This window comes from Varanus komodoensis, unplaced genomic scaffold (assembly GCF_004798865.1).
Source record: "Varanus komodoensis strain SLA01 unplaced genomic scaffold, ASM479886v1 scaffold26, whole genome shotgun sequence".
Lineage (NCBI taxonomy): Eukaryota > Metazoa > Chordata > Lepidosauria > Squamata > Varanidae > Varanus > Varanus komodoensis.
In genome coordinates this window covers 236580-260693 of record NW_025335684.1, presented here as the reverse complement: position 1 = coordinate 260693, position 24114 = coordinate 236580, and the positions used below count along the sequence as shown (strand labels likewise).

The 24114-nt window shown below is 58.3% G+C and overlaps 1 protein-coding gene across 3 annotated transcripts; it reads left to right on the top strand.

Moving 5' to 3' along the window:
• Nucleotides 1-130: 130 nt before the first annotated feature.
• GTF3C1 (general transcription factor IIIC subunit 1) lies at nucleotides 131-23063 on the top strand. 3 transcript variants are annotated; one of them, XM_044433362.1, is made up of 37 exons: nucleotides 131-351; nucleotides 806-1015; nucleotides 1822-1995; nucleotides 2950-3093; nucleotides 3575-3671; nucleotides 4654-4777; nucleotides 5130-5288; nucleotides 6193-6308; nucleotides 6466-6793; nucleotides 7377-7588; nucleotides 8115-8254; nucleotides 8623-8776; nucleotides 9257-9360; nucleotides 9625-9794; nucleotides 9911-10177; nucleotides 10452-10597; nucleotides 10941-11038; nucleotides 12167-12263; nucleotides 12359-12536; nucleotides 12714-12855; nucleotides 13270-13405; nucleotides 14064-14145; nucleotides 14771-14953; nucleotides 15296-15444; nucleotides 15726-15868; nucleotides 16293-16374; nucleotides 17129-17241; nucleotides 17489-17551; nucleotides 18185-18278; nucleotides 19085-19257; nucleotides 19551-19835; nucleotides 20465-20715; nucleotides 20903-21189; nucleotides 21301-21853; nucleotides 22265-22304; nucleotides 22406-22598; nucleotides 22768-23063. In XM_044433362.1, exons 1-37 carry the CDS (start codon nucleotides 131-133, stop codon nucleotides 22987-22989), a joined length of 6330 nt encoding a protein of 2109 aa, XP_044289297.1. In that variant the 3' UTR covers nucleotides 22990-23063. The 3 variants fall into 3 exon arrangements, with proteins under 3 accessions (XP_044289297.1, XP_044289298.1, XP_044289300.1); XM_044433363.1 differs by lacking the exon at nucleotides 131-351 and adding an exon at nucleotides 447-531; XM_044433365.1 differs by lacking the exons at nucleotides 131-351; nucleotides 806-1015; nucleotides 1822-1995; ... (1 more) ...; nucleotides 3575-3671; nucleotides 4654-4777 and having other exon boundaries at nucleotides 5178-5250.
• Nucleotides 23064-24114: the final 1051 nt, after the last annotated feature.

Here is a 24114-nt window from a genome sequence, read left to right as displayed (position 1 = left end):
GGTTGCCGTGGTTACCTCGCGCGGCCGGCGGGCGCGCTAACTGTGCGTCATTTCCGGCGCGCCAGCCGTCCCGCTCTGGCGGAGGAGCGAGCCGGAGGGAGGGGCGCATGCGCGGGGCCCGCCGCCGGGGATGGAGGCGCTCTGGGCGGCGCTGGACGAGGTGGCCCTGGAGGGCCTGGACGGCATCACGCTGGGCGCGCTCTGGGAGCGGCTGGGCAGCCGCGTCCCGCCCTTCCCGCTGCCCCTGGAGCCCGCCGCCCGGCAGCTGATCTGGGCCACGCTCGCCGGGCACGCCGAGCTCTGCTTCTACCTGCTCCCGGAGCCGCGCCCCCCGCTGCGCCTCTACGATCGGTGAGAACGGAGGGGGGCGGGGCGGCGGTTGCCGCGCACTCACAAGCGCAGGCTCCGAGTAAAGCCAGCTCAAGCTTCTAGTCCTGGTGAGGCGCATGGTGGGAGAAGGCGGGTGAGCCTCGGCCAGCCTCAGGAGGGGCTCAGCGTGAAATCGGAGATCGGGCGAGAGTGACTCGGCCAGTACGTGTCCACCTCCCTGAGTAGGAACATGAACCTGTTGTGGTCCAAGCCCCACGTGGCCTTCAGTGCCACACCGTGTCGGCTAGACGTGCAAGGCGGTGGCTCTCTCTTCGGGGCCTCGATCAGAAGATTCCGATATGTAGCAATCATCCAGACTTGCTTCGGAGTAAACGATCAGGACCATACTGCATGCATGCATCTTGCTTCTATAGGTATCCGCTTTTAAAATGGTCGCAACTCTGGTGGGTTGTCTGAGAAAAGCTTTATGTTTCAGGTATGAGGAAATCGATCTTGAAACGGGCATATTGGAGACCAAGCGGGATCCAGTGCCTTTAGAAGATATTTATCCGGTGCATATGCTTTTAGACAACAGTGAAGGCATTCAGGGTTCATGTCAGTATTTTAATGAGAGGCTGGATATTACCGATCAAGTCAGGACGAAGGACTTGCAGCCCTGTTGCACTTACGTGGAAGCTTATGAGAAGTGAGTAACTTTTAATTAATTGACTTTGGAAATCAAATCTTCCAAAAACATGTTTTTTGGGGGAAAGATGCTTGTAGAATGGGCAGGTGAAGCAAAAAATAGAAAAGCACAAGAAATACGAATGCTTCCAGTGGTGGATCCTTGCCCACTAGTGCAAGGAGCATTAAGAACAAGCGGAAGGAAGGGTGAAGTACAGTGGCATGCCTGACCCCTGGTGGAGGGGAATTCATGATCCGCACATCCATTTAGAAGCTACTCTAGAAGGGCAAGATGAGAGTGTAGCGCTGTAGACTTGCATTCGAGTCTACACAGAAGTGAGCAATTCTTCAATGAGCAGTTAAGTGAGACCAGTTTTTGGAAGAATGTTTTAAGCAGGTTGTGGCCACCCAAATACTAGTATTTCCCTGTGTGCAGGAAGTAACAGTGGAGGCGTCCATGACAGCTGGGCCCAGGAACGTGTTCCTCCAGTCTGTTGTTGCTGGACATTCTACCTGGTGTGTTTTGGGGCCCACCCCTTTTCTGGGACCTTGATGACAAGGCCTTGCTCAACATGGAGATGCCCCCTCACCCTCCCTTCTTCACCCTCCACTGAGGGAAATAGCAGTTGACCATTGCTTGAACATCTCATGAAACAAGATGTGAGCATTTGCTAGTGTTTGCACATAAGCGGCTCAAACAGGCGATGGTTCAGTAATTCAAAGATGGCAGTGCTGACACAGCAAAGACGCTTGTGATTCATGGATCACAACCATTTCCAGCTATTGCCCTGGAAAAGAACCTCCTTGCCTTTACTTTTTGCTTTGCAGCTGGGGAGAGAAACTGGTTGTCGTGGCCTCCCCAGTGCTGCGCCACAGAACCCTAATAGGCTGGGAAGGGGATCCGGACCTGAAACTGCCCGACTTCTCTTACTGCATCCTGGAGAGGCTGGGGCGTGCTCGCTGGCAAGGAGAACTCCAGAGAGACCTCAGCGCCGCTTTTAAGTGAGTGCCGTTCAGTCTTGCACAAATCCGTGTTCTGGCTCTTGGATATGGACAGCCTGAGGAGGGCTGCTTATGGCGTGGGCTGCGGATAAGAAGTGGATGTTAGTGACTGGGGTTGGTTGTCACTGAGATAGTTGGCAGAATAATGGTGGCTGTTTCTGTGTGAGGCAAGCGGCTGCTTTGCTTGGAAATACGCCTTAGCAATCTGATGTGGTGACAGGGACAGTTCCCCACCTGAGCTCCCTCTAGGGACGCCGAGCCATAGCCAGCCTGATTCACAGACGCTGGTCAGGATCAGGGTCAGGTGAGGATGTGGATGTGCTCGGCCAGTGCACGTCCAAGCTGCAGCGATGGACTGGACGGGGGATAACAGACTTCAGCTCAGTCCATGCAAAACTGAGATGCTGTTAGTGGGTGCTCTTCTGATTGGATGGAGGGAATTCAACCTGTTCTGGACGGGGTCGAGCTTCAGTTTAAGGAGCAAATTTATAGCTTGGAGGTGCTCCTTGAGTCACCTACAGGCCCAGGTCGGCTCGGAGGTACAGAGTACCTTCCACCAACTTTGGTTGGTGATCCAGCCATGCCCTCACTGAGAAGGTCTGGCTTAGTTTCAGTCATCCCTGCTCTGCTAGTCTCTAAACTAGATTTAGATCTAAACTAGGCTTTTCCCTGATGCTCCCCCTCCCCATGCAGAGAAGCAGCTCCCCGCTGAGGCCTGCCTGGCACCAACCACGACATCCTTTGAGTGCCAGGTGGAGACTCTTCTGCATTGTTGTATTGCCCTGGAGGACTGTCAACTCTGTCACAGGCCTTGCAAGTCAATTTGATGATGCTGTTGCAGCTTCTTACATTTCATATTTAAATGCTGTGCGGGATTCTTACTGTGTTGCCCCTGTTGTGGACTGCCCAGAGAGCTTTGGGGCACCATAGAAATAGAATGACATCTCGCTCTAGGGTAGATGCTGGGAAGCTTCACTATCACCGGAAGGTTTTGAACAGGAACGGGCTCATCTCCATGCAGTCCCACGTGATCAGGCTGCCAACAGGCGCCCAGCAGCACTCCATCCTCCTGCTCCTCACCCGCTTCCACATCGACAGGTGCGTCCCCGAGGCCAGGTGGAAGGCGATGTGGTGCTCAGGGAAGTGGAACTGGGCGGGGGGCATTCCGCTCCTTTCTTGTCACAGGAGTCCCCTGCACACAACCCGCCCCACCCGGTCCTCAGGAAAGAGAAACAGAAGAGCAGCTGTGCTGTGGGATTGTCCAGGCTGGGAAGATGGCATGGGAAGAAACAGCTTGAAACCCTTTCCCCCAGGGGGGCTTCCCCAGTTGAATAGCGACCAAGCAGCTTCACACAGCTGCTGTGATGCACACACAATGTGGGAGAGCCTCATCTGCTGCCTTGGCAACTTGGCCCAAAGCGGTGGTGGGAGGGACACACACTGCAGGAGTTCTGGCTGCATCGCTTCCATTTCCCTTGAACTGGCAACTTGGCTGAAGTGCAGGCATTGCCTTGGTCTGTGTGCATGTCTATGGGGAACGGCTGACATTTGCTGACCGTTGTTGCTTCCTGGGTTTCAGGAGAAGCAAATACGATATCCTTATGGAGAAGCTCTCCAGTCTGTTGAGCAGTCGTCCAAGTCAGATGGAAACCCTGGGGAACATCAGGGAGGAACTGGTGAGCTTCCGGCCGCTCTTCTGTTCACCTGAGCTTGTCTGGGGCCAAGCCTGTGAGCTGAGCATATGTGCCCCTTGATGTCAGGCCTCCAGTTGGAAGCATGCCTTAAAGGTTCTGAGGGACTGGAATTTCTCATCATCGGCTCTGCAGGGGCATCAGGTGGAGCCTGCCTTTGGGGCCATTCAGGCCCTGATGTCCTCCACCTTTGGCACAGGCTCCATGACCAGGCAGAACTTTGGCGATTTGATATCTGGGCTGAATCGCAGCAACAGAGCCGGCTTTTTATGAGGCTTTAATATGGTGCATTTTACACTGCATTTTAATGTGCTGTTGTAAACCACCCACAGAGCTTTGGCGACTGGGCCGTAGAGAAAGTAAATAAGCAGTAATAGTGATAATCCCATTCCAGCTGCACCAAGGGTGGGAGTCACAGGGTTTGGTGGAGACTTTGCCAGGCCGGCAAAATGTGAGACATGCCGGCAGGAAGTTGCTCTTCCAAAATATGACCTGGTAGAAGGAGGTTCCCCTTGCAGACTTTAGTGGTGGTTGGGTAAGAAAACAGCAGCCGCAAAAAAGCCGCTCTGGCATCAACATCACCCACCCACAGACATGCCAAGGCATGGACATGGGGCTGCCGAGGACGCTCCCAGCTTCCCCCCACCTGCATGCAGCTCCTCGCAGGCAGGCCGCCATTCGAGTGACGGCATGATGCAGGAGCAAGACAGATGGCACTGAAAAGCGCCAGCTCTGACTGGCACTCTTGCCACTTGTTGCAGTCCCGGTCACATGCCAGGGAAGGGGCATTTGGAGCAAGGGGGCAATGCTCTGCAGAAGCTTCTGGCAGCGGGGCCTTTCCCCCGCCTCATTGGAGGCAAAGTCCTTGGCAGGAGTGCCGGGAAAGAGGAGCCTGCCTGCCTGCCTGCCTGCCTGAAGCAGGGCTGGGCTCAGAACTGCCGCTGTCCTTCCTGTCTCACCACCACAGGGCCTCTGTGAGAAGACCTTCAAGCGCCTCTATCAGTATATGCTGAATGCCGGGCTGGGCAAGATGGTGTCTGTGCCATTACGGGATGTTTGCCCCGATGGAGGCCCTTTCAAAACCAAGAAGGGTAAGGATGCACTCTCCTTCAGCCTTACGCTGGCGATGGAGCTGACAAGAAGCCAGCTGAGGCCTTGCCCGCGTTGCAAAGGTGCCTGCAGCCTCGAGTACCCACGGGGGATCCCTGGGGCAGGCCGTGGCCGGTGCTGCTGGAGCACATCTGTTGCTTGGCAGAAGGAAGTCCCAGGGCACCTCGGGGGCTCCGAGGCCTGGCGGGGCAGCAGCGGCAGGCTCTGCTGTCACCGCAGCTGCCTGCCTGTCTCCACGGGCAAGTCCTGCTTCTCCGGCTGGTGCTCGTTTCTTGGACTCCACTTGCATACACCGATCGTGGCGAACCGGCCTGTTTGTTCGCTCCCTCCAAGGGACCGACATCATGGTGCGCTGTCTGAAGTTGGTGAAGGCGTTCCGGAAGAAGGTGGAGGAGTACCGTGACGATGACGACGAAGAGCTGATCACCAAGACCGTGCAGCCAGTGGACATCGTGTACGAGAAAGACATGCTGACGCAAGCATACGAACTCAGTAGGTCGAGCCACTGCCCACGGTCTCCCTCCAGCCAGCCTTCTGCTGAGCCGCCATGCCTGGGCACGCTGCAAGCAGCAAACCTCGGTCTGGGGCGGCTCTGGCACTGCCAGGCTGCAGAATGAAGCAGCTGGCTGCAGGCAGCAGGCATGAGCAGTCACTCGCTGCCCTTCTGAAATGTGGGTGGGGCCAAGAGGACTTTGCTTTGCCTTGCTTTGCTGGATTCTGAATTTTCCAGATGGGGTCGAGGGCCTGCTTTGGCATCTGGCTTGTCTGGTAAGGGTAGTGAGCTGGTGATAACCAGGGCCAAACCATTGGCCTCTGCAGCATTCTGGGCAAGGAACCCACCTCTGGCGGTGCAGCTGTCTGTCTGCGGTCCCCCTCAGTGGGAGCGGGCTCTTCTCTGACGTCGAGGTGCCTGGCTGTCTGAGCGGGAGCGATAGTGAACCTGGCTGGGCAGCGGAGGGCTTGCTTGAGAATGCAGGAGTGGTTCTGCCATGTGCTTCTCCCCTGGTCTAAGGGCCCCTTGGATGCCGGACGGGCCTCTGTGCAGTGCCGGCCTCTGCTTGGCTCCACGTGTTCGGAGCTTCGAAAGGCGTTCGCTCTCGTCTGCCAAAGTTGGCTGGCCTGATTTGGAGGCTGCTTCGCCTTCTCCAGTGGAAGCATGGGCAGCCTTGTGGCGTGTCAGGGATCAGCTGGGAGACAACTGTGTCAGCATCGTTCGGGGCGGCTAAACATTAAAATGTCCTAAAACTACACGTTTTCCTTTTTCAAGATATAAAATGCTGAATTCAGTTGGCCGTGCTTCACAAACCTGTGCCTGGTCAAAGGGGTTGTCTGCTGAATATCAGAGGGTATTTTCGCTTCCACCCAGTGGCCTGAGGTTCTTTCTCTTGTGCCACAGTTGAAAGCTGGGGGACCAAAGGCATTTCCCAGGCAGAACTTCGGGCGGCCATGCACGTGGGGAAGCTGGAGGCCAGAATGCTCTGCCGCCTCTTGGAGAGGTACAAAGCAATCAAGGTAGGACTTCGTGGCTCCTCCACCCCCGCTGCCAAAGCTCTGAAAGGCTGGGGGATGGATTCTCTGCCTCCTTTGACCTTCCGCAAGAGGAACTGGCAGGCCGAGTCCCGGACATGCTGACCACAAGGATGGCTTGGCCCTCTTGACTCGCCCTTAGGGATTCATGGAAGACGAGGGCAGGCAGCGGACCACCAAGTACGTCGCGTGTGCCTATGCGGAAGAGAGCGACTTGAGCCGGCAGTTTGAGCGCGAGAAGGCCCGGAGCGAGCAGCTGGCCATGGCCAGCGTGGTGCCCGCAGCACAGGATGGCTCCTCGCCTGGGGAAGGCCTCTCTCCGGGGGACATGGGGGAGGCGGCGGTGGCACTGCTTTCCGAATCGGAGAATGAGGAGGAGGAGGAGGAGGCGGCGGGTCGGCTGGGCAAGGACAGTGCAGGGGAGCTGCAGCAGCTCCATTTTGGCCCCTGCCAGTCAACGCCAGTGAAAGGTAGGAGCTTTGACAGGCTGTGCCGGCCAGGCGTATTTCACGCGTTCGGGGCTCGTCAGCCGAAAGCCTGCATCCCGTTCGGCCTTGGTGCCCCCCCACCCCGCTGTGCAGGGCTGCCCTCTGCTGCGGTGGGGAGCCCGGCAGCGTGTCGCTGTGTCCCGGGGACTGCTGTTCCTTCCCCGCCACAAAACCTTCCGCCGGGTCAGGACGAGGTTGGGCTTCCTAGCCCACTTTAATTTCCGAGGACCACACCACTCTGGGCAGAAGCTGATTTTGTGGCCCTGTGGAAAGCGCTTGACTCTGGAACAGGGTCCGAAATCAGAAGACGTCCTGAGGGGAGTGTTGGTACCTCTTCCGAGTGCTCAGTCTTCCCCTGTAATGTTCACTATTCCAGATCTGAGGGGTTTGGGGGGCGGAGGAATTGTGCTTTCTTGCCACCTGCCATTAAATGAAATAAGATGGCCGAGGAGTGGCAGAACCCTGGTCTTGGCAAGCGCTCAGTCCCTTACTCAGATGTTGCAAAGCTTGTAGGAATTGCTCGGTGCTGCACCTCGCTTAGGGCTTGTGCTGCTTCTTATGCTAGCCAGGAAATCAGCAGCTCGAACAACTCTGAGAAGGAAGCTGTCTCCCTCGTGTCCTCCTGAAGACCCTGAGGAGCTTCTGGATCACTCAGCAGCTGATGAGGACTCTGCCTTGGATCTGCTAAAACAGGAGGCCGGCCTCTCAAATTGCGCCCATTTTAAAGATGACTCTGCCACAACTCTGGTTGAGGAAGTCAGGCTCAGCACTCCCAAAGTGAGAGTCCTGCACATTTGTGATCTGCATGTGGTTGGGCATGCAGCTTTCCAAGGGCAGGGGCGGAAGGGTGGGTGGAGCGCTGTCCTTCCCGGCTGCTGAAGCCGCCTCTGCCTTGCCATGCCTCCCTAGCAGATGGCATGGTGGACGGCTGGGAGGTGCCACTCGGCGCAACCATCACCGCTTGGTGCTCCCCCGTTGGGAAAACAGCAGGGCTAGCTTTGGGTGGTTGGCCCACAGAGAGCGAGGCGGTGTCTCCGGGGGGCTGCTGACCTGCAAGGTGGCAAGTACATGTGGAATTCCCAGGCTGGATCAGAGATGCAGCTTCCTGGTTTGTGGGGGGGGGGGGCAGCCGTCACTTGCAGAGGGTTATGCACTCGGCAGTGCCTCCGGGCAGGGCTGAGGCGAGGTCTCACCTGAAGTTCCGGAGAGCCATGGCTGCCAGTCGGCTCTGAGTGGGAGGAACCAGGGCCTCCCCTGGCCAAAAACAGGTCCCATGATTCCCTCCTTTCTGGCACATTGGCAGAAGGGCTGTGATGAAAAGAAAGAGAAGCGCTCACGGACTTCCACGGTTGAGCGTTCGCATGAGACCTACCGCCTGCTGAAGCGCCGGAACCTTATCATAGAGGCTGTCCGAAACTTGCGCCTGATTGAGAGCTTGTTTGCGTAAGTAGCTGGCCGGCATTGTGGGCGCCTGGACTGTCAGCAAGCTGGCTTTCTTGCTCTCGAGGCTGGTGCCGAGGACCAATCAGCCAGAGTCTGGGGCCGAAACGGCGGACTGGAGGCTTCCTGGATAGCACCACACGGTGCTTCAGAATGCCGTGTCCTCACTGCCGTTTGCTGTCCCTGATGGCCTTTTCAGCCTTTGCTCATCAAATCAGCCTGAGCATCTGCTGGCCGGGCCTCTGCTGGCCAGCAACTCCCTGCCGTAACCGGTCACTCCCCACAGTGGCACCCCCTAATCTGGGCAGGACCTGGCGCAGTGGGGCTCTTCCTCCTCCTGCTGCTGCTGAGGGGCATTTCCCTTCTTGCAGGCTTCAGAAAATGATCATGGATCAGGAGAAACAGGAGGGGGTCTCCACCAAGTGCTGCAAGAAGTCCATCATCCGGCTCGTGCAGCGGCTCTCCCGGGAAGGGCTGCTGCGTCTCTATCGCACCACCGTCATCCAGGACGGAGTCAGCAGAAAGGTACCTGGCCCCACAGAACCCTCTGGGGCACGTGCTGGAGCGGAGCCCAGGCAGGTGGCTGGCTTGGAGATGCACCGGGAGGGGAGCGAGCCCAACCCCCCAAATCATGGGCTTGGCAGAGGGGCTGTGCGCCCTGTCTGCAGAAGGCGGGTTGCTCTCGCCCCCCGGCTAAGTGGTCAAGAGAGCCCCTCCCCAGCCCTTTCTCACGACCTCGAGGGCTGTTGCCGCTCAGCAGGAGGAACCGGGTGGGCGGAGGTCTGGAGCAGCCGCAGTGGCTTCTCCAACAGGAGCGTGTGCTGCTGGCCTGGGAGCCACCGGGAGGGGTCTGCCACACTTGAACAAGGCCCAGGAGTGGGCCTGCCCCCCTGCGTGGAGGGCCTGGCTGGCGTTAGATTCAACTGAGCAAGGGCACCTGGCCGTGGAGCCTTCCATGCTCACGGCCAGCGGCCCCTGCTCACTCCTCCCTTTCCCCTTTGACAGGTCGAGTTCGTTGTGGATCCCTCGGTGAATCCTGGTGACCCGCTGGTGAAAAGTGCCATCGAGCAAGTGCGCTTCCGCATCTCCAACTCGAGTACCGTGAACAGGCATGTTGCAGGCAGACTGCAGGGGCCGGGGCGCCCCAGGGGAGGGGCTCGCCTCCCGTTGGTCACGCTCCCTCCCCGGGCTGGGCTCCAGCCCGTGACAGCCGCCCACGGGCTCCGCTGTCCTTTCCTGGTTCCCGGGCAGAGTGGGAGGAGCCAGGCAAGAGGTGAGGCTGCACGTTCAGTCGGAGTGCGGAGCTTGTCAGAAGCTGCCCGACAGATTCCCAGAGCTAGGATCTAACTCCTCCTCTTTCTTCCCAATGGCAGGATTAAGGTGCCACAGGCCCCGGCATCCCAGAACCATCTGGAGGAGGGAAGCCAGGAGTCTGGAGTTGCGGCTCCTCTGAGGGAAACGGAAGGCTGCTCCTCTCCTTGCAAAAGCGAGATGGCTGGGGAGAAGGTGCATGCGGCAAAGTTCAACTACCATCCCGTCGTAGGTACAGGAGGCCTCTGGCCCTTTTCTTCTCCCCTCCCAACGTGCCGCAAGGTTGCCTTTGGCGAGCAGTGGCTCCTGTGGGTATGTGTTCAGACAAGGAGCTCTGCTTCTCTTCAGTGCCAGGTCTCGGACGTTCCCTCGGCTTTCTCCCCAAAATGCCTCGCTTAAAGACTGCCCATCTTTTCCTCTGGTATGTGGTTTACGGGCATCCTCTGAAGGCCTCGCAGAGGAGGGCGAGCTGCAGCAACGAGCCGGCGGGCGGCACGGTGAACCTCGATGCGGGCAGTGCCGGGGCAGCAGCAGACGCAGTGCCGGAAGGGCCGTGCCTGCCAGGCCCTGGCTGCCCTGCGCCGGAAGGGGAGGCGGAGCTCGCTCATCAAGCAGGTACCACGTTGGCTGCCGGGGACAAACACCGCAAGGGGGCAAGGCAGGAGTCCCTGGGGGTTTCCCAGACCCTCTGTGAGCTCCTCAGGGGGGCCAGAAGCCATCCTCTGGACACTGGGCAGCCTCGGGGTCAGTCCCGTGGGACTTGCACGTGGCACGTCCTTTCCTGCAAGGGGGTCGGACACTGTGGAGCTGGCCTGTGCTGTGCAGGAATGAAGAGAGCAGCTGCACCGCATCCTGTTTGTGGCCTTTACAGCGCTCCCTTCCTTTGCAGTGTACGTGGATGATGCGTCGTGGATGCGCCACATCCCTCCGCTCCCTGTCCACAGGGAGTTCGGCCACGGCTGGGCTCTCGTTAGCGACATCCTCCTCTGCTTGCCGCTCTCCATCTTCGTCCAGATCGTGCAAGTCAGCTACAAGGTGCCTGTGCAGGGGGGAGGCTCAGGTGGGGACCCCTCTGGGCTGCCACAAAGCTGCCCCTCGGGGACTGCAGAGGCCCCACCTTCACTTCCAGTCAGCTTGTGGGCAGGCACCTGGCACAGTGCAGGCGGGGGGTGAATCCTGAATGGTGCAGGCCGCTGGCATCACTAGTTGAGGCATTACCTGGCCATGGACCCTGCAGGCGCCTGGTTGCCGCTCTTCTTTTGCTGTATGAGGCAGCCACTCGGTTGCAGACAGTGCCTGAATGACTTTAGTAGCAAGAGTTGAACATTCCCTAGTCTTGCGTTGCACGAAAATGTAATTTCATATAAAACACTTTCAGGTAGATAACCTGGAAGATTATTTAAACCATCCCCTGAAGAAACACACATTGATCAGAAATCTTCCACGATCCATTCGACAGAAACTCCTTTACAAGAGGTGAACATCTTTCATTATTTTTGAAGGGTTGGGTTTCAAAATAGAAACCATACTTAACTTTGCAAGGGAGGAACCCCGAACGACACAAGTCAAGTAATCTGGATTCTAAGTGTGAGTCATGTTAAGAGTGTGGGAATAATTTCCTGAGCATCTGGGGGAAATGGAGCAGTTGCATGTTTTTAAAAGGAATGGTGATCTGCTTGATAAGAGTATCAGAGCAGGAGAAATGCATTTGGCTTTGTCAAGACTTTGGTCTTGTCCCAAATAGTATCTTGTAATTGTTTTTGTAAGATTCGGCAGCCTGCCTTTTGGCCCAAAATGGCTCCCAGGGTGGCTTGTGACTGCATGAGAAATCCCTCTGAAAGGAGCTACCAGAGGGTGTGGGGCTGGTTTGCTGAAAATGGTCCCCAAGAGGGGATGGCACAGAAAGACCAGCCAGAGACTCAGAATAAGTATCTTGCTTGGGGTGGGCGGAGGGGGGTGTCTTCCACTGGATATTTTGGATCTCATAGAACTCCTGGGACTGAACTCCTGAAGCCTGCAAAGCAGGAGATTCTGTGTGTCTGTATGTGCAGATGGTAGCAAGGGTGCAAGTCACAACCCTCAGAGGACATGCCAAGAACGAGCGGCTTCTACAGGCTGAAGCACTGTGTGGATGCCGTTCCAAAACGCGGCACAGCCCCAGTACGGGGTCCCGAAAGAGGCAGCCAGGCAGTTCCGCAAAGCAGGATTTGCCCCTTGCCTGAGCTGTCCAGGAGGCAGGCTTGTTCCTGGCGTGTTCCTTCTTCACCTTAAGTCCCCAGAAGTTGCGGGTAGAAAAGGGGAGGAAGGAGAGTCACTCCTCTAGCTTGAAGAGGGTACCCTGGTACTCCGAAGAAGTGCTGGCAACTTGAAGATGGACATCAAAGGAACCCATGGTGGCATGTTCTAGTTTTTTGGCCTGCCCGAGTGGTGGCTGGAGGGTCAGAGAGACTCTGCAGCGCAGTTCAGGCGGTTTGCATACGGGACACGGTGCGGAGCAGGGCATGCTGCCGTGAGGGGGTACATCAGCCTACACGTGCAGCTGCAGCTCTGGCTGAGCAGGGCACTGCAGCGCTTTGATGCCGAGTCCTTAATGCGTTGCTACAGGAGGCACATCTTTTCGGTGGTGGAAAGCCTGCAGCGGCTATGTTACATGGGGTTGGTGCAGTTTGGCCCCACAGAGAAATTTCAAGAAAAGGATCAGGTAATTCAAAGTGGCTGTCCCACTTTTCTGTAACTAAATATGTAAAACAGCAACTGCAAAGGGCCTTTGAGGCGAGTTTTCTGTGTGTCCGGCAGGTGTTTGTCTATCTGAAGAGAAACGCTGTGATTGTGGACACCACTGTCTGCGAGCCGCACTACAACCTGGCCCAGAGCAGCCGCCCCTTTGACCGGCGCGTCTACATGCTGAGCACGCTGCAAGACGTGGAAAACTTCTGGTTTGACCTGCAGTGCGTCTGCCTGAATACTCCACTAGGTAGGACGGGGCGGCCGGCCTCCTGCCCTCACGGGCTCTTCACTCGCCATCCCACTCTGTCCTCTTGCGGCTTCTTCCACCTTGCCTGTCGTTCCTCTGTTCCACTGCTTTCATCAGCTCACTGCTCACTTTGCATTCTCAGCAGTGCTGCTGCTGACGGCTCCCCTTGTTGCCCAGGAATCGTCCGCCATCCCCGTGCCAGGAAGAGCGGGACTCTCACTGACGAAAGCGGCACTGCCCTGGAAGCTGCCCTGGAACAAGAGTCGGCGGCCCACAGACACAACCTGGAGCGCAAGTGTGCCATGCTGGAGTACACCACGTAGGTCGGCCTTTCCTTGGTCGGTGCCGCAGCAGGTGGCTGTGGCAGAGGTGGGATCTCTCTGTAAAGGCGAGGCCCTGGTGGCGAGGGCCTTCTGGTGGAGGTGGGGCTTGTCCTGGATTCAGACTTGCCCTCATCTGGCAGGAGGCACTAGAGGAGGGAACAAGCAGGCGAGAGTGTAGGCATCCACTCTGTGGTCCTGACTCTGGGGAAAGCCAGGCTGAGACTCAGAACTGAGACCTGGACAGAGAGGCCAGCTGCCATTTTGTAACTGAATGGACTCTGACTCAGTGCCATAGTAGGAGAGACGCGTAGCTGAACTCTGTCTCTGTAGTCAAAAGACCCCGACGGAGCCAGGCTGGCCTTGGGGGGCTCGTGCCCAGAGCTGCTTTCTTCGCATTTGTCTTCCTGCAGGGGACGCCGAGAGGTGGAGGACGTTGGCTCGATCCCTGGAGATGGGCTGGGGGCAGGCGGCCTGGATTCCAGTTTCTATGCTCACTTAAAACGCAACTGGATTTGGACGAGTTACATGATTAACAAAACGAGGAAGGTGAGTTTCCCCCCTAAAACTTTTGAAATCTGCTTCTCCCACTCACCACTTCAACAGTAACCAAAAATGAAAGCGCACCTTTTCTCACTGCTTCCTTTCTCACTTGCTGTAAAATTATTTACATGCTTGCAAGTAAATGTGGAGGGAAACAGCTTTTGGCCATTCTGTCTACCTTTCGGACACACTTCTTGCTGCCCCGGGGAAGCTGGCTTCTCTCAAAGAGAAGTTCTCGGGTAGCTGAACATGATTAGAAGAACGTGTGTGTGCCAGCTTCACACATGACAGCAAGTGTGTTCTTCAGTTTTCCAGTATGGAGACTGATCTCTTGGCCAGGATAAGGTGCCACTATGGAGAGTGGTCCTGAGGACTGCCCAAGTGTGGTCACCCTTGGACGCTTCTGTAGGCCCAGCACAGCGCAAAGCACCTCTTTTACACACTCGGGCCCCACACTGCTTGTTCCCAGGCCTCTCCTGCATCGCGTTAGGAACGGTCCCCTGCTGAAACCGAACGGAGGCATGCGCTCCGATTTCTCAGTCGGACAGCACTTTGGACTGCTGCTGGCCCTGGCTACAAGACACAAACCTCCCAAGTGGCTGGCTTTCCAGCCCCAGAGTGCGCCAGCCTTTGTTCTGCTGAAGCCTTTCTGTTCTGCTGCTAGGAGAACGCTGCTTCTGAAGCGGGGCATGCGCTGCGACTCCAGACCTTCCTGACCAAGCGCGCGCTGCCACTGGGTGTGAGAGGTAAGGAGGCAAAGTGCGGGCAGATGGGGGGGGGAGTTTCAAGAACGAAGCATCCAGACAGGTGGCGGAGTTTGCTGTGGGTGGGCTGGGCATGGACAGCTCCCCCGTGGCCCTCAGGAAGCCCATGCGCCTGGCGTGGGTGAAGCCAACGTCATGGCCAGCTGGTGCCTCCTGGCCCAGGGTGGGAGGCGCAGGCGGGGTGCAGGCCCGCTTCCTCTCTGTGCGGCATGAACTGCTCCGGTTGCCCATTTGAGGCCCTTGGCAGCCCTTTCAGAGACGGTCCAAGGACTTGGAAGGACTTGTCCTGTTGGTGACCCTGCGCCAAGCAGGGCTTGACTGGAGCATCGTTTGGCTCCGGCTTCATCAGAGAGTGTCGCAGCGCAAGGCCAAGAGCTCAAGAGCAGAGTGGGTGACCTATGGACGCGGTCCTCAGCCAGGCGAGGGGGAGTACCTCCTGCTGCCCGGTCCTGCAGCCCGCCTTGTCCCTGCTGCCTTGTGCTTCATGGCTGGTCTTGTGCCATAGAGCCATCCTCCCTCCTGGGATTTTGAGAGCTGTGCGTCGGCTGCCCGCTCTTCTCAGGTCGGGCTCCTGGTGCTCTGTGCTCATCTCTGTGTTGGCTCTCAGGTGGAACTCTTTGGGCTGACTCACTGGTGGCCACGGAAGCGTCTGTGCAAAAAGAAGACTTGGAGGTCGAAAAAGAAGCCATGCTAAACAGAAGCGAGAGAGTGCGGGGCGGGAAGAACCAGAAGAGAAGGCGGCTTAAGAAGGACATAGTGAAGACGACCAAGAAAAGGAGGCATAAGAGAGGTAATGGCTACACTGGGCTCATCAGACAGGAGGGCCGAGCTCTTCATCTGCCCGGTGATTTTTCTTAGAACCCGCAAGCTAGTTTGGGCCTTAAACAAGTTTGGATACTTCTCCAGCTTTGAGAGCTTCAGAATTGCTAAAGTTGCCCACCTTTCTGCTTTGCTTGGGCCCTACGGGCAGCTTGCCAGGCACAGGGTGGCCAGGGTGGCTGTCTGTGATCAGGTTGCCCTCACGGGTGCCCACCCAGCCTGGAACTTCTTGTCTGCAAGGAACTCAGATGTGAGACAGGAGCACAAATTCCACGTTAATGAAATGTGGTTTCCCTTGCTGGCTGCTCTTAAGATGGGGACAAGAGCAAACGGCCGCGCTATCACGACGAAGCCGACCAGAGCGCCCTGCAGAGGATGACCCGCCTACGCGTCATGTGGACCGTGCAGGAGGACAGCCTGCTGATGCTCTGCCGGATCGCAAGCAACGTGCTCAATGCCAAGGTGATGGGAGGGCCGTGGCGGGGCAGGGAGCTTTCCGCGCCTTCATCGCGCAGAGTGGCGTATCCCGATACCAGAATCGCAGAGCAGAGCGGCTGGCAGGGGCCAGAGGGCCATTGGGGCCGGCCCCCCTGCGAAGTGCAGGACTCCCGTTCGACCCACCCTTCTCGGGGGGCTGTCCAGTCGCAGAGGGTTGGCATCCACGGAGCGACCCTGCAGGGGACGGCGCAGGTGCCCGGCCCACAGGCTGCGCCGCGACTCCCTGGTCTCTTGTCCTGATCCAGGTGAAGGGACCGTTTGTCCCATGGCAAGTGGTCCGAGACATCATGCATGCCAGTTTCGAAGAATCGCTGGACAAGACTTCGCATTCTGTCGGGCGTCGAGCTCGCTACATTGTCAAGAATCCACAGACGTACCTCAATTACAAGTGAGCTTTTCGCCCTCTCCTCACCTCGAAGCCTGCCACGCCTGAACTGCCGGGTGGTGTGTGCACATCCGAAGGGGACCGCCTGCCTCTTGCCTCCCTCCCGCCAGGCGCTCTGACTCACTCCTGCTGTCCTGCCTGAGCAGCCGGAGTGTCTGCCAGAGCCACCTGTGAGGGCCCGGCCCGGCCCGGCCCGGCCCGGACGCTTCCCCATCCCCAGGGCACGGCACTGGTCTCGCCCCCTCGGTGCCACAGCCTTCGGTGTCTGCAGTGTGGCCTTCAGACCAGTGACGGGTGGACACAGCAGGCTGCCGGCCCGGACGGCTTCTGCTTGCCCAGCTGGCAGGGTGTGGCCCTGGGAGGGGAGGGTCTCAGCTCTCGCAAGGGGGGGCGAGAGCGTGGCTGAGCCAAGGGGCGTCTTCCACAGGGTCTGCCTCGCTGAAGTCTACCAGGACAGAGCCCTCACTGGCGACTTCATGCGCAGGAAGGCCAACTACCAGGACCCCAAGGTGAGTGGTTCCCTGACAGAGCGGGCAGGAGCGGGAGCTGTGGCTTATGGGGCGCTGTGCCATTTTCTCCCAGAAGGGGGTCCGCCTTGAGCGAGGCCCTTGGGTAGAAGCCCCTGGGGTGGCCCGCTGCTATGTTACACCCGCCAGGAGCCATTCCAGTCCGGTTCCAGGCCTGGTCTTGGGACACGGACACAAGCTGCCTCGGTCACCCTGTGGGGTGACCTTTGCCAGGCGAGGACAGGGCAGTGTGTCCCTCTTGGGGCTTCTGGGCCTCCTGGATGGGAGGCCGAGCAGGGGCTGGGGGCACTGCTTTGCAGTGGTCCTGCTCCTGCTTGGCCAGCCAATTCCAGGGGGTGGTGCTGGGGGTGTTCTGGCTTTCCTTCTCCGGGAGCTTTCTCTGAGAGACGTGAGAAGAGTGGCTACCCAGGGAAGGGTCTTTCTGTGCTAGCGCCCAGGCTGTGGACTCTGCGCCTCAGAGAGGTGCACCTGGTGCCAACGCTTTATTCATTTTGGTGCCAGGCCAAAACCTTTTAATTTACCCAGGATTTTAATGGTTGATTGGCTTTACTATATAATACAGAACTGTTTTTAGTGTATATTTATCATGTTATCTAACGTGCTGTTACATTTTTAGTTTTGTAAGCCACTGTGAGATCTGTCTTGGACAGAGACGGGGTAGAAAAGCTTAGAATAGGTAAATGGCCTGTGCGCGCTGTAGGGTTTGCGTTACGACCTCCAGCTCTCGTGCTAAAAGGTTTGCGCCGAAGAGTTTAAGGAATTCGTGGAAAGGCTGAAGGAGAAGTTCAGCTCAGCGCTGGGAAATCCAAAGCCTGCCATTCCAGACACGCTGGAGGAGCTTTTCCGCAGGTACCTCCCACAGTGGCCCTCTTTTGAGTCCCGTCCAAAAGCCTCGGCCTCTCGGCCCGCTGTGGGGTGTGCCAGAGACTGAGGCGGCCGGGGGGGGGGGGGGGGGGCTCTGACCGGATTGAGTTCGGGATGCTGCCTCAGCTTAGAGGCAAGATGCGTTTGAGCCCCCCTCCCTTCATGTGCTCTTTCACGGGAAGTCGGGGGCCCAGCTCTCTCACGCCCACCGTAACCTGGCCTTGTCCTCCAGATTCCACGTTCTGGCCATTGGAGGTGAAGCCAGCCAAGCCGGGAAGGAGGATGTGCTCACCAGGTGAGGCTCTGCCCCCCGTCCGGTGCCGGCTGCTGCCCTCCCTACTTCCCATCGATTTGCCATGAGCCATTTGCAGTGAAGATCACTGTGCCCGGGGGATGGTAGGAGGAGGCCCCAGCTGGCCGTGGGGCCATGTGCAGGGAGGGCTCCCAGCTTGCCCCCTTCCGTCCTGCCTCCCTCACTTGGGTCACACTGCAAGAATGAAAATCGCTTCCTTGGTCTGTGCTCAGTTTCCCGTTTAGAGGAGGATGCAGGTCCTGCTTGCAAATGCCTGCACTTTCCTTTACGAATGCGCACATGCCGTCTCCGGATCCAGCTCTGTTGCAGCAAAAGCAGACACTTCTGAAAACAGGAATGTTTTAGTGTCCAACTTCTGGGGAGGCAATCCTGGCACTGCTGCGGTCGTTGTTTGGCACTGAACATGTGTGAGCCTCTCAAAAGCAGCCCTTGTCTTCCCGCTGGGAACAGGCATTGGCCCTTGGGGGCAGTTTGTGTGCACGGGGCTCAGTGGGTGCTTGGCACTCCTGGCGCCCTGCCTCTCAGGCATGGCAGGGAGTGGGGAGCTGAGCATGTCCTGGGGCTGGCGAAGGGCTAGGGGTGGACTGAGAACATCCCAACTCTTCTTCCTCTCAGCATCACCGATATCCACATCCTCGTGCTACAGAACCTGATCCAGAGCACTCTGGCCCTCTCCAACAACCAGATGAAGTCCTGCCAGTCATTCCAGGTAGGCGACTCCTGTCTGGCCAGTCTGCTGAGGTGTGGCCCAAGGAAGCGCCCAGGCTGGCTCAAAAAGACCCTTCTCTGCAGTGCTGTGAGCTCCTTTCCAGCCCCTCATGCTGCAAAAGGGGCACAACAGTGCAGGGGTTTACTGAGGGCAGACCTCTGAGTGAGCTGCAAGTAAGGGTAGCAGAGGCGTTCAAGACAGGTTCGCAGCATGGCCCCAGCAGCCGAGCGTCAGATAACAGCGCACACGGGGGCCATGCGCACGCTCGGGAAGAAGTAGTGGTGCCAGGGGATGACGTCACGAGCCGCGACTCCTTAGCCACGACTTGTCCGAGTTTTCGCATGTCCGGTCAGTGCGCTGCCAAGGAAATCTATATATTTGCTTGAACTGGCTGTGGGTTGTTTTTTCTAACCTAAAACCTCAGTTTTCAGGTTTTATTGCAGTGTTGGCACTTTGCGAGAAATGAGTGGGTTTTCGGTTGCAGTTTCGGACTCTCAAAAAGGGTCGCCATCGCTGTCCCAGGCGGTGCTCCCAACAGCCCAGGTGTCTGCAATTGGCTGTGGGCCCATCCTGCAACCACCAGGGCTGCCATTCCGGTTTCTGGCCAGAAGAGGGAGCCCTGATGCTGCCTCAGAACTCACTGCAGGGCCCCGAAGCACACGAGATGCTCTCTTAATGCTCCTTGGGGATGGAGGAAGGGTGGGGGAGGCAGCGGGGAGGCAGAAGCAATCAAAAGGGACAGCCGGGCGCTGGTGCCCGGGATGCCAACGCTCTGGAGCTGTGATGGGGGGCGCTTGTGTTGGCAGACCTTCCGCCTCTACCGGCAGTACCAGGATGACATCCTGGTGAAGGCTTTCCTGGACTGCCAGAAGAAGAGCCTCGTCAACCGCCGCCGGGGCAACCACAGCCTAGGCCCAAAGAAAAGCCGAGCGCTGCCCTTTGTGCCAATGTCCTACCAGCTCTCCCAGAGCTACTACAGGTCAGTGCCGCACACGCCACCCCCCCTCTGCCGGGGCCCGCAGCGGACGGGCATGGCCAGCCTGCTGGGTGGGTCCTGCGGTGGCGGCTTGTCACAAGTCCCTGCCAGAGCTGTGCTTGGGCGAGGTAGCTGTGAGCAGGTGGCCATGCGTCCTTCACGAGCTGGGAGCGCGCTTCCTGGCTCTTGCCTCCAGCTCATCTCCAGGCTCAGCTCGCGGGCGGGCAAAGAGCTGGTGTCCAGCGGGGCCTCAGAGCAGGCACAGCGCTCAGGTCTCTGCCTCCCCGTCTCCCCAGGGTGTTCACCTGGCGGTTTCCCAGCACGCTCTGCAGCGAGTCGTACCAGTTCCTCTTGAAGCTGAAGGAAGCCGGGAAGCAGGACCAGGCCTCCAGCTTTTCTTTCAAGGACCAGGAGGATCCCGCTGCCTCTGGAATGGTGACCTTCCCTCTGGATGGGCCCGGCGGTTACTGCGCAGCCGTCCTCGCCCTCTTCTCCCTCGGCCTGGTCTCAGTGGACGTGACAATCCCTGAGCAGATAGTGGTGGTAGACAGCACCATGGTGGAGAATGAAGTCACCAAAAGGTACTTGGCTCAGGCGGGTGCCTGTCCCTCGGCTCCTGTCCTGGCAGGCCAGAGTTGCCCCCAAATGATGAGCATCTTGCCTGCACCGTGGACAGGAGGCCGGTCCTGCTCTGACCTGGTTTGCTGGCGAGGCACCACAGGCTGGCCCGAGTGTCTTGCACGCTTCAAGCTGCAGTAGAGGTTTTGCGCCAGTTGGCACCTCTTCCCAAGGCAGACTAAATGATAATTTCCAAAACAGACACGTGCTAGTAGAAAGACGGCTTAAGGGCCAGAACGCAACAGATCCAAGAGGGAAGGGAAGTGCCGAGGCAAGAAGCTGAGCTCTGAGTTTCTGAGAATGGAGGAGGACTGGAGGCCACAGCTGTGCTTTTAGATGTTCGGCTTCTTTGTGTAATTGATTGGCAAGAAAATGTGACAGATGCTTTTTGTAAAGTATATATACAAACATGGTCAGTGAAACCTCAGCCTTGTTTATAGATAGGATGGAAAGTATAGAGAAAGGGAGCAATTTCGCACTCTTCTGAAAAAAGAGTGTTTGTATCCCGTTCAATTTTAATTCTCAAAATGCTCAGTTGAGCCTGCCATTTGATCCTGATCGTCATGTGGCGGGCACTGTCCACTTCTTGCAGCTTGGGGAAAGATGTGCTGGAGGAGGAGGAGGAGGAGGATGACACAGAGGAGAGCCCGGCCGGCAAGCGGCAGATAGAGGTGAAGGCGCGCCAGGCCTCACAGACCAACTACCTGCTCATGAGAGGCTGCTGCGCCCCTGGGATCGCCAGCACACGGAACCTGAGTCCCACCGACAACATCGTGGTCAACTCCTGCCAGGTGGCGGTGAAGCTGCGGGAGAGCCCTGCCCCGGGTGGCCTCCTGGCCCAAGGTTGGTCCCCAGCCCGGCAGGCCAGGGAGGGAGGGCCTCCTGGCCGTGCCTGCCAGATCATCCCTGCTGCAGTTGACTGAGAGGGTGAGGGATACTGGGGCCGCCGGCTGTGGCCTAGCAGGCTGCCGGAGTCCTTGGCCAGGTGGTTGCCGTGTGTTTTTTACGAATGCAAGTGTCGTGTTTGCAGATGTGTTAGACCTGGAAAACATGCCCGTTGGAGCCTCCTGTCTCCCCAGCTCCTTCACCAGGCGTCTGTGTGTCCGGGAACAAGAGGGGGATGGGACTCAGTGTCCTCTTCAGGCCCTGGAAAATTCCCAGTACAGCCCAGGGGATGCTGCTGCTGTGCTCGAAATCCTCAGTGCCATTGAGGCCGCCTCGCATTTCGGGGTGGGCCGTGCGGGCCTCACCAGGCAGTTCCAGCACTATGAAGAGGCTGGCACGGATCGCACACGGGTCCTCGAGCAGTACCTTCAGGTTGGTGATCGGGGAGCGGGACAGCGGGCCCGAGCAAGCTTGCTAGGCTGCCCGGGATATTCTTCACCCGCTGCCGAAACTCAGTGCGCTTCTCTCCCCACCAACTCCCAGGACCTCCTCGACCAGGAGCAGGTGCTGGAAGTGGGGGGCCACACCACGCGACTGGTAGCCAGGAGGTTTGCTGGCCCGTGGCTGTTGCACTCCGTGTGTCTCAAAGAGGACGACGGGGAAAGTCCAGAAGGCCAAGACCCGGTCGTCCCGAGAGGCCCTGTTAAGCCAGGGGAGGAGGGAGCAGAGGGGGAGCGGCTTGGACTCAGACGCTCTGCCTCGCCTGCTTTGGCAGAGGAAGAACCGGCAAGGAAGAGGCTCAAGACCGCCGAGGAAGAGGCGGCGGCTCTGCATGCGGACGCCTCCCAAAGCCTCGAGTGCTCGTCAGAAGGAGCAGACCGTCACGTCCTGGACAGTGGCGGGGCGGGGACTCTCGGGAAGGTGCAGGAAAGAGCGCTTGCGCAAGAGCCGGCTGCCGCAGGGGGCTGCGGTGTGGCCGCTGCGGGTGAGGAGGCGGCCCCGCCTTGCTGGGAAGAGGCCGCGGTGCCGAGCAGCCAGGAACCCCCGGACTGCGGGAATTCTCTTGAGGAGTCATGCGGGGCGGACCCATCCAGTGGTACGTGTGGGGAATGCCACAGAGCGCCACGTGGAAGGTCACACGGCCAGGCAAAACAGGAGCGGCTCCCGGATCGCTGGGAGAGACACGGAAGACCCTTCAGCCCCCTCGCTGTGTGGGCCACTCTGCCTCCTCCAGGGGGATGGCTCAGGCACTCCACAGGGCTACGCAAAACGGCAGGCCAGATGGCTCATCCTGAGCTGCCCCCCCCCCGCTTTGTGGCTGTAAACGTGCTCCTTTCTGGTGGCCAGTTGCCCCGCTGGCTACCTAGCCTTGTCCTCCTCCGCTCTGCACCTCACGTGCCGTTTGGGCACAGCCATGTGCAGCTACCACAGCGCAGCATTTGGGAGACGTGGAATGGATTCTCACTGTTCTGCTTTTGAGGCTGATTGTCTTTGCTCTTCACTCTAGGATGTTCTAGTGGGAAGGCATCGCAGGCTGAAAAGGGGAGGTGAGTGCGAGTGTGAGGTATAGCAATGCCTCACTCATGCCAAGAGCGGCCTCGTCCAGTTGCACCCGTACACTCCTTGAACCAATTCCTTTCCTTCACAGAGTCGGAGGAAGTGTCTGCTTTGTGGCGCGGCCGTGGCGCATTGTGGATGGCAGCCTGAACAAACCGGTCTGTAAGGGCATCATGGAAGGGGTGCTCTGCCACATCATGACCAAGCCCGGCATCCCTGAAGTGGCCCTGCATCACCACTACGCAGGGGTCCTGCAGCCCGTGGCTCTCCAGGAGATTCTGCAGGTGTGCCGGGCCGCCCAGGGCTGGGCCAGCCTCCTCGCTTGCCTGTGGGGTGGGGAGCTTTTCTCCCAACGCTCTGCACACAGGCAATGGGTTGTTGGCAGCACGGGGGGACAGAGCTCTCCATGTGCCCTCTACACAAACACAGGAAGCGTTCTTCTCTCTCCAACAGGGCCTCGAATCGCTGGGCTGCATTAGGAAGCTCCACTTGGAGAAGCAGAGCCCAACCTCCCTCTTCTCCAGACCTGAACCAGAGCAGGTGCTCACCAACCCCAGACTGAGCACCACTCCGACTGTCTTCTATGAGCCCACCATTGACTGCACCTTGAAAATTGGCAGGGTCTTCCCCTATGAACTTAACTGGAACAAGTGGGTGCAGATGGCCCACCTGTGAGGGCTCTTGTACAGTGACAGTGGCATGTTGCGCTTTTGTGAAATAAAGTGATGGGCCTGCGTGGCTCTGGCTGAGTGGGGGTGTTTTTTGGCTCGATCCAGTTCTGCCCCCAGGACTGACTGGCCCGCATGCCCTTTTCCTCACCAGCACACAGATGTCCTTTCAAGAGTACCGGTGCTGAACGTTTGGGGTGGGACAGCAGAGAGGCATAACAGACAGTGCAGATAATGAAAGCTACTGGTGGAACATGGTGCTTCCAAGACAGTGCCTCTTCCCGATGCCTGCGGGGCCACTAGCATCCCCCTCCCTGCTGCAGCTAGACTTGGACTGGATGGTGGCCATGAAGCAGGGAGAGGGTGGGTCATGTATCTTGTCTTGCACACTTCCCCCATTGTTAAAAAGCTTAATCAGAAACCTTCAATACGTCCACTTGCCCTGCATCAAGGCAAATAAATATTCCTGGCAGCAAGGCCCACTCCTGAGTAGACAAGCATAGGACTGTCCTGAAGGAGAGGGTGAAGCCCTCATGGCCAGATAAATCGGTCTGAGGTGAGCCAGAACCAGCAGATCCCTCCCCATCAGGGGAGAGCAAGTAGTGCCAACAGCTGCCTACATCGCTTCTTCCCGGAGGGGAACCCTCTGGCCTGCAGAGTTCGGTCAACTCCAGAGTCCATAAATATATGGTGAGCACATTTGGATTCTGCCAGAAACTGGCTACTGGGGGAAGTAGGAGAACCTGCCCATGCAGCAAACACCCATTTCGCAGAAGATGCTGATGAGGGTGACGAGCCATGTGGCCAAGAGCAAAGGTAGGGCCTGCACCCCAAATGCCGCCCTCCCTTTGGCACACCTGCTGCCGCCACCCAGCCCAGCCATCCTTTCTCTGCCCCCGAACAGCTGGCCTGCGGCCACGGCCCATTTTTATTTTTGAGGAGTCCCTCTGGGCTCCGGGGCTGCCAGAGGGGCGCCCTTCGCTCTTGGCAGGCCGGCCTCCCTCGGAGCGGCACGGAGAGCGCAGGCATATTCGGGCCTGAGGGCAGCCTGGCTTCCCGCTGGCGCGGGGCCGCGGCTGGCTCTCCGGGCAGAGGAGCGGGCTCCCCCGCACCCCCGGCAGGCCCTCCCCCC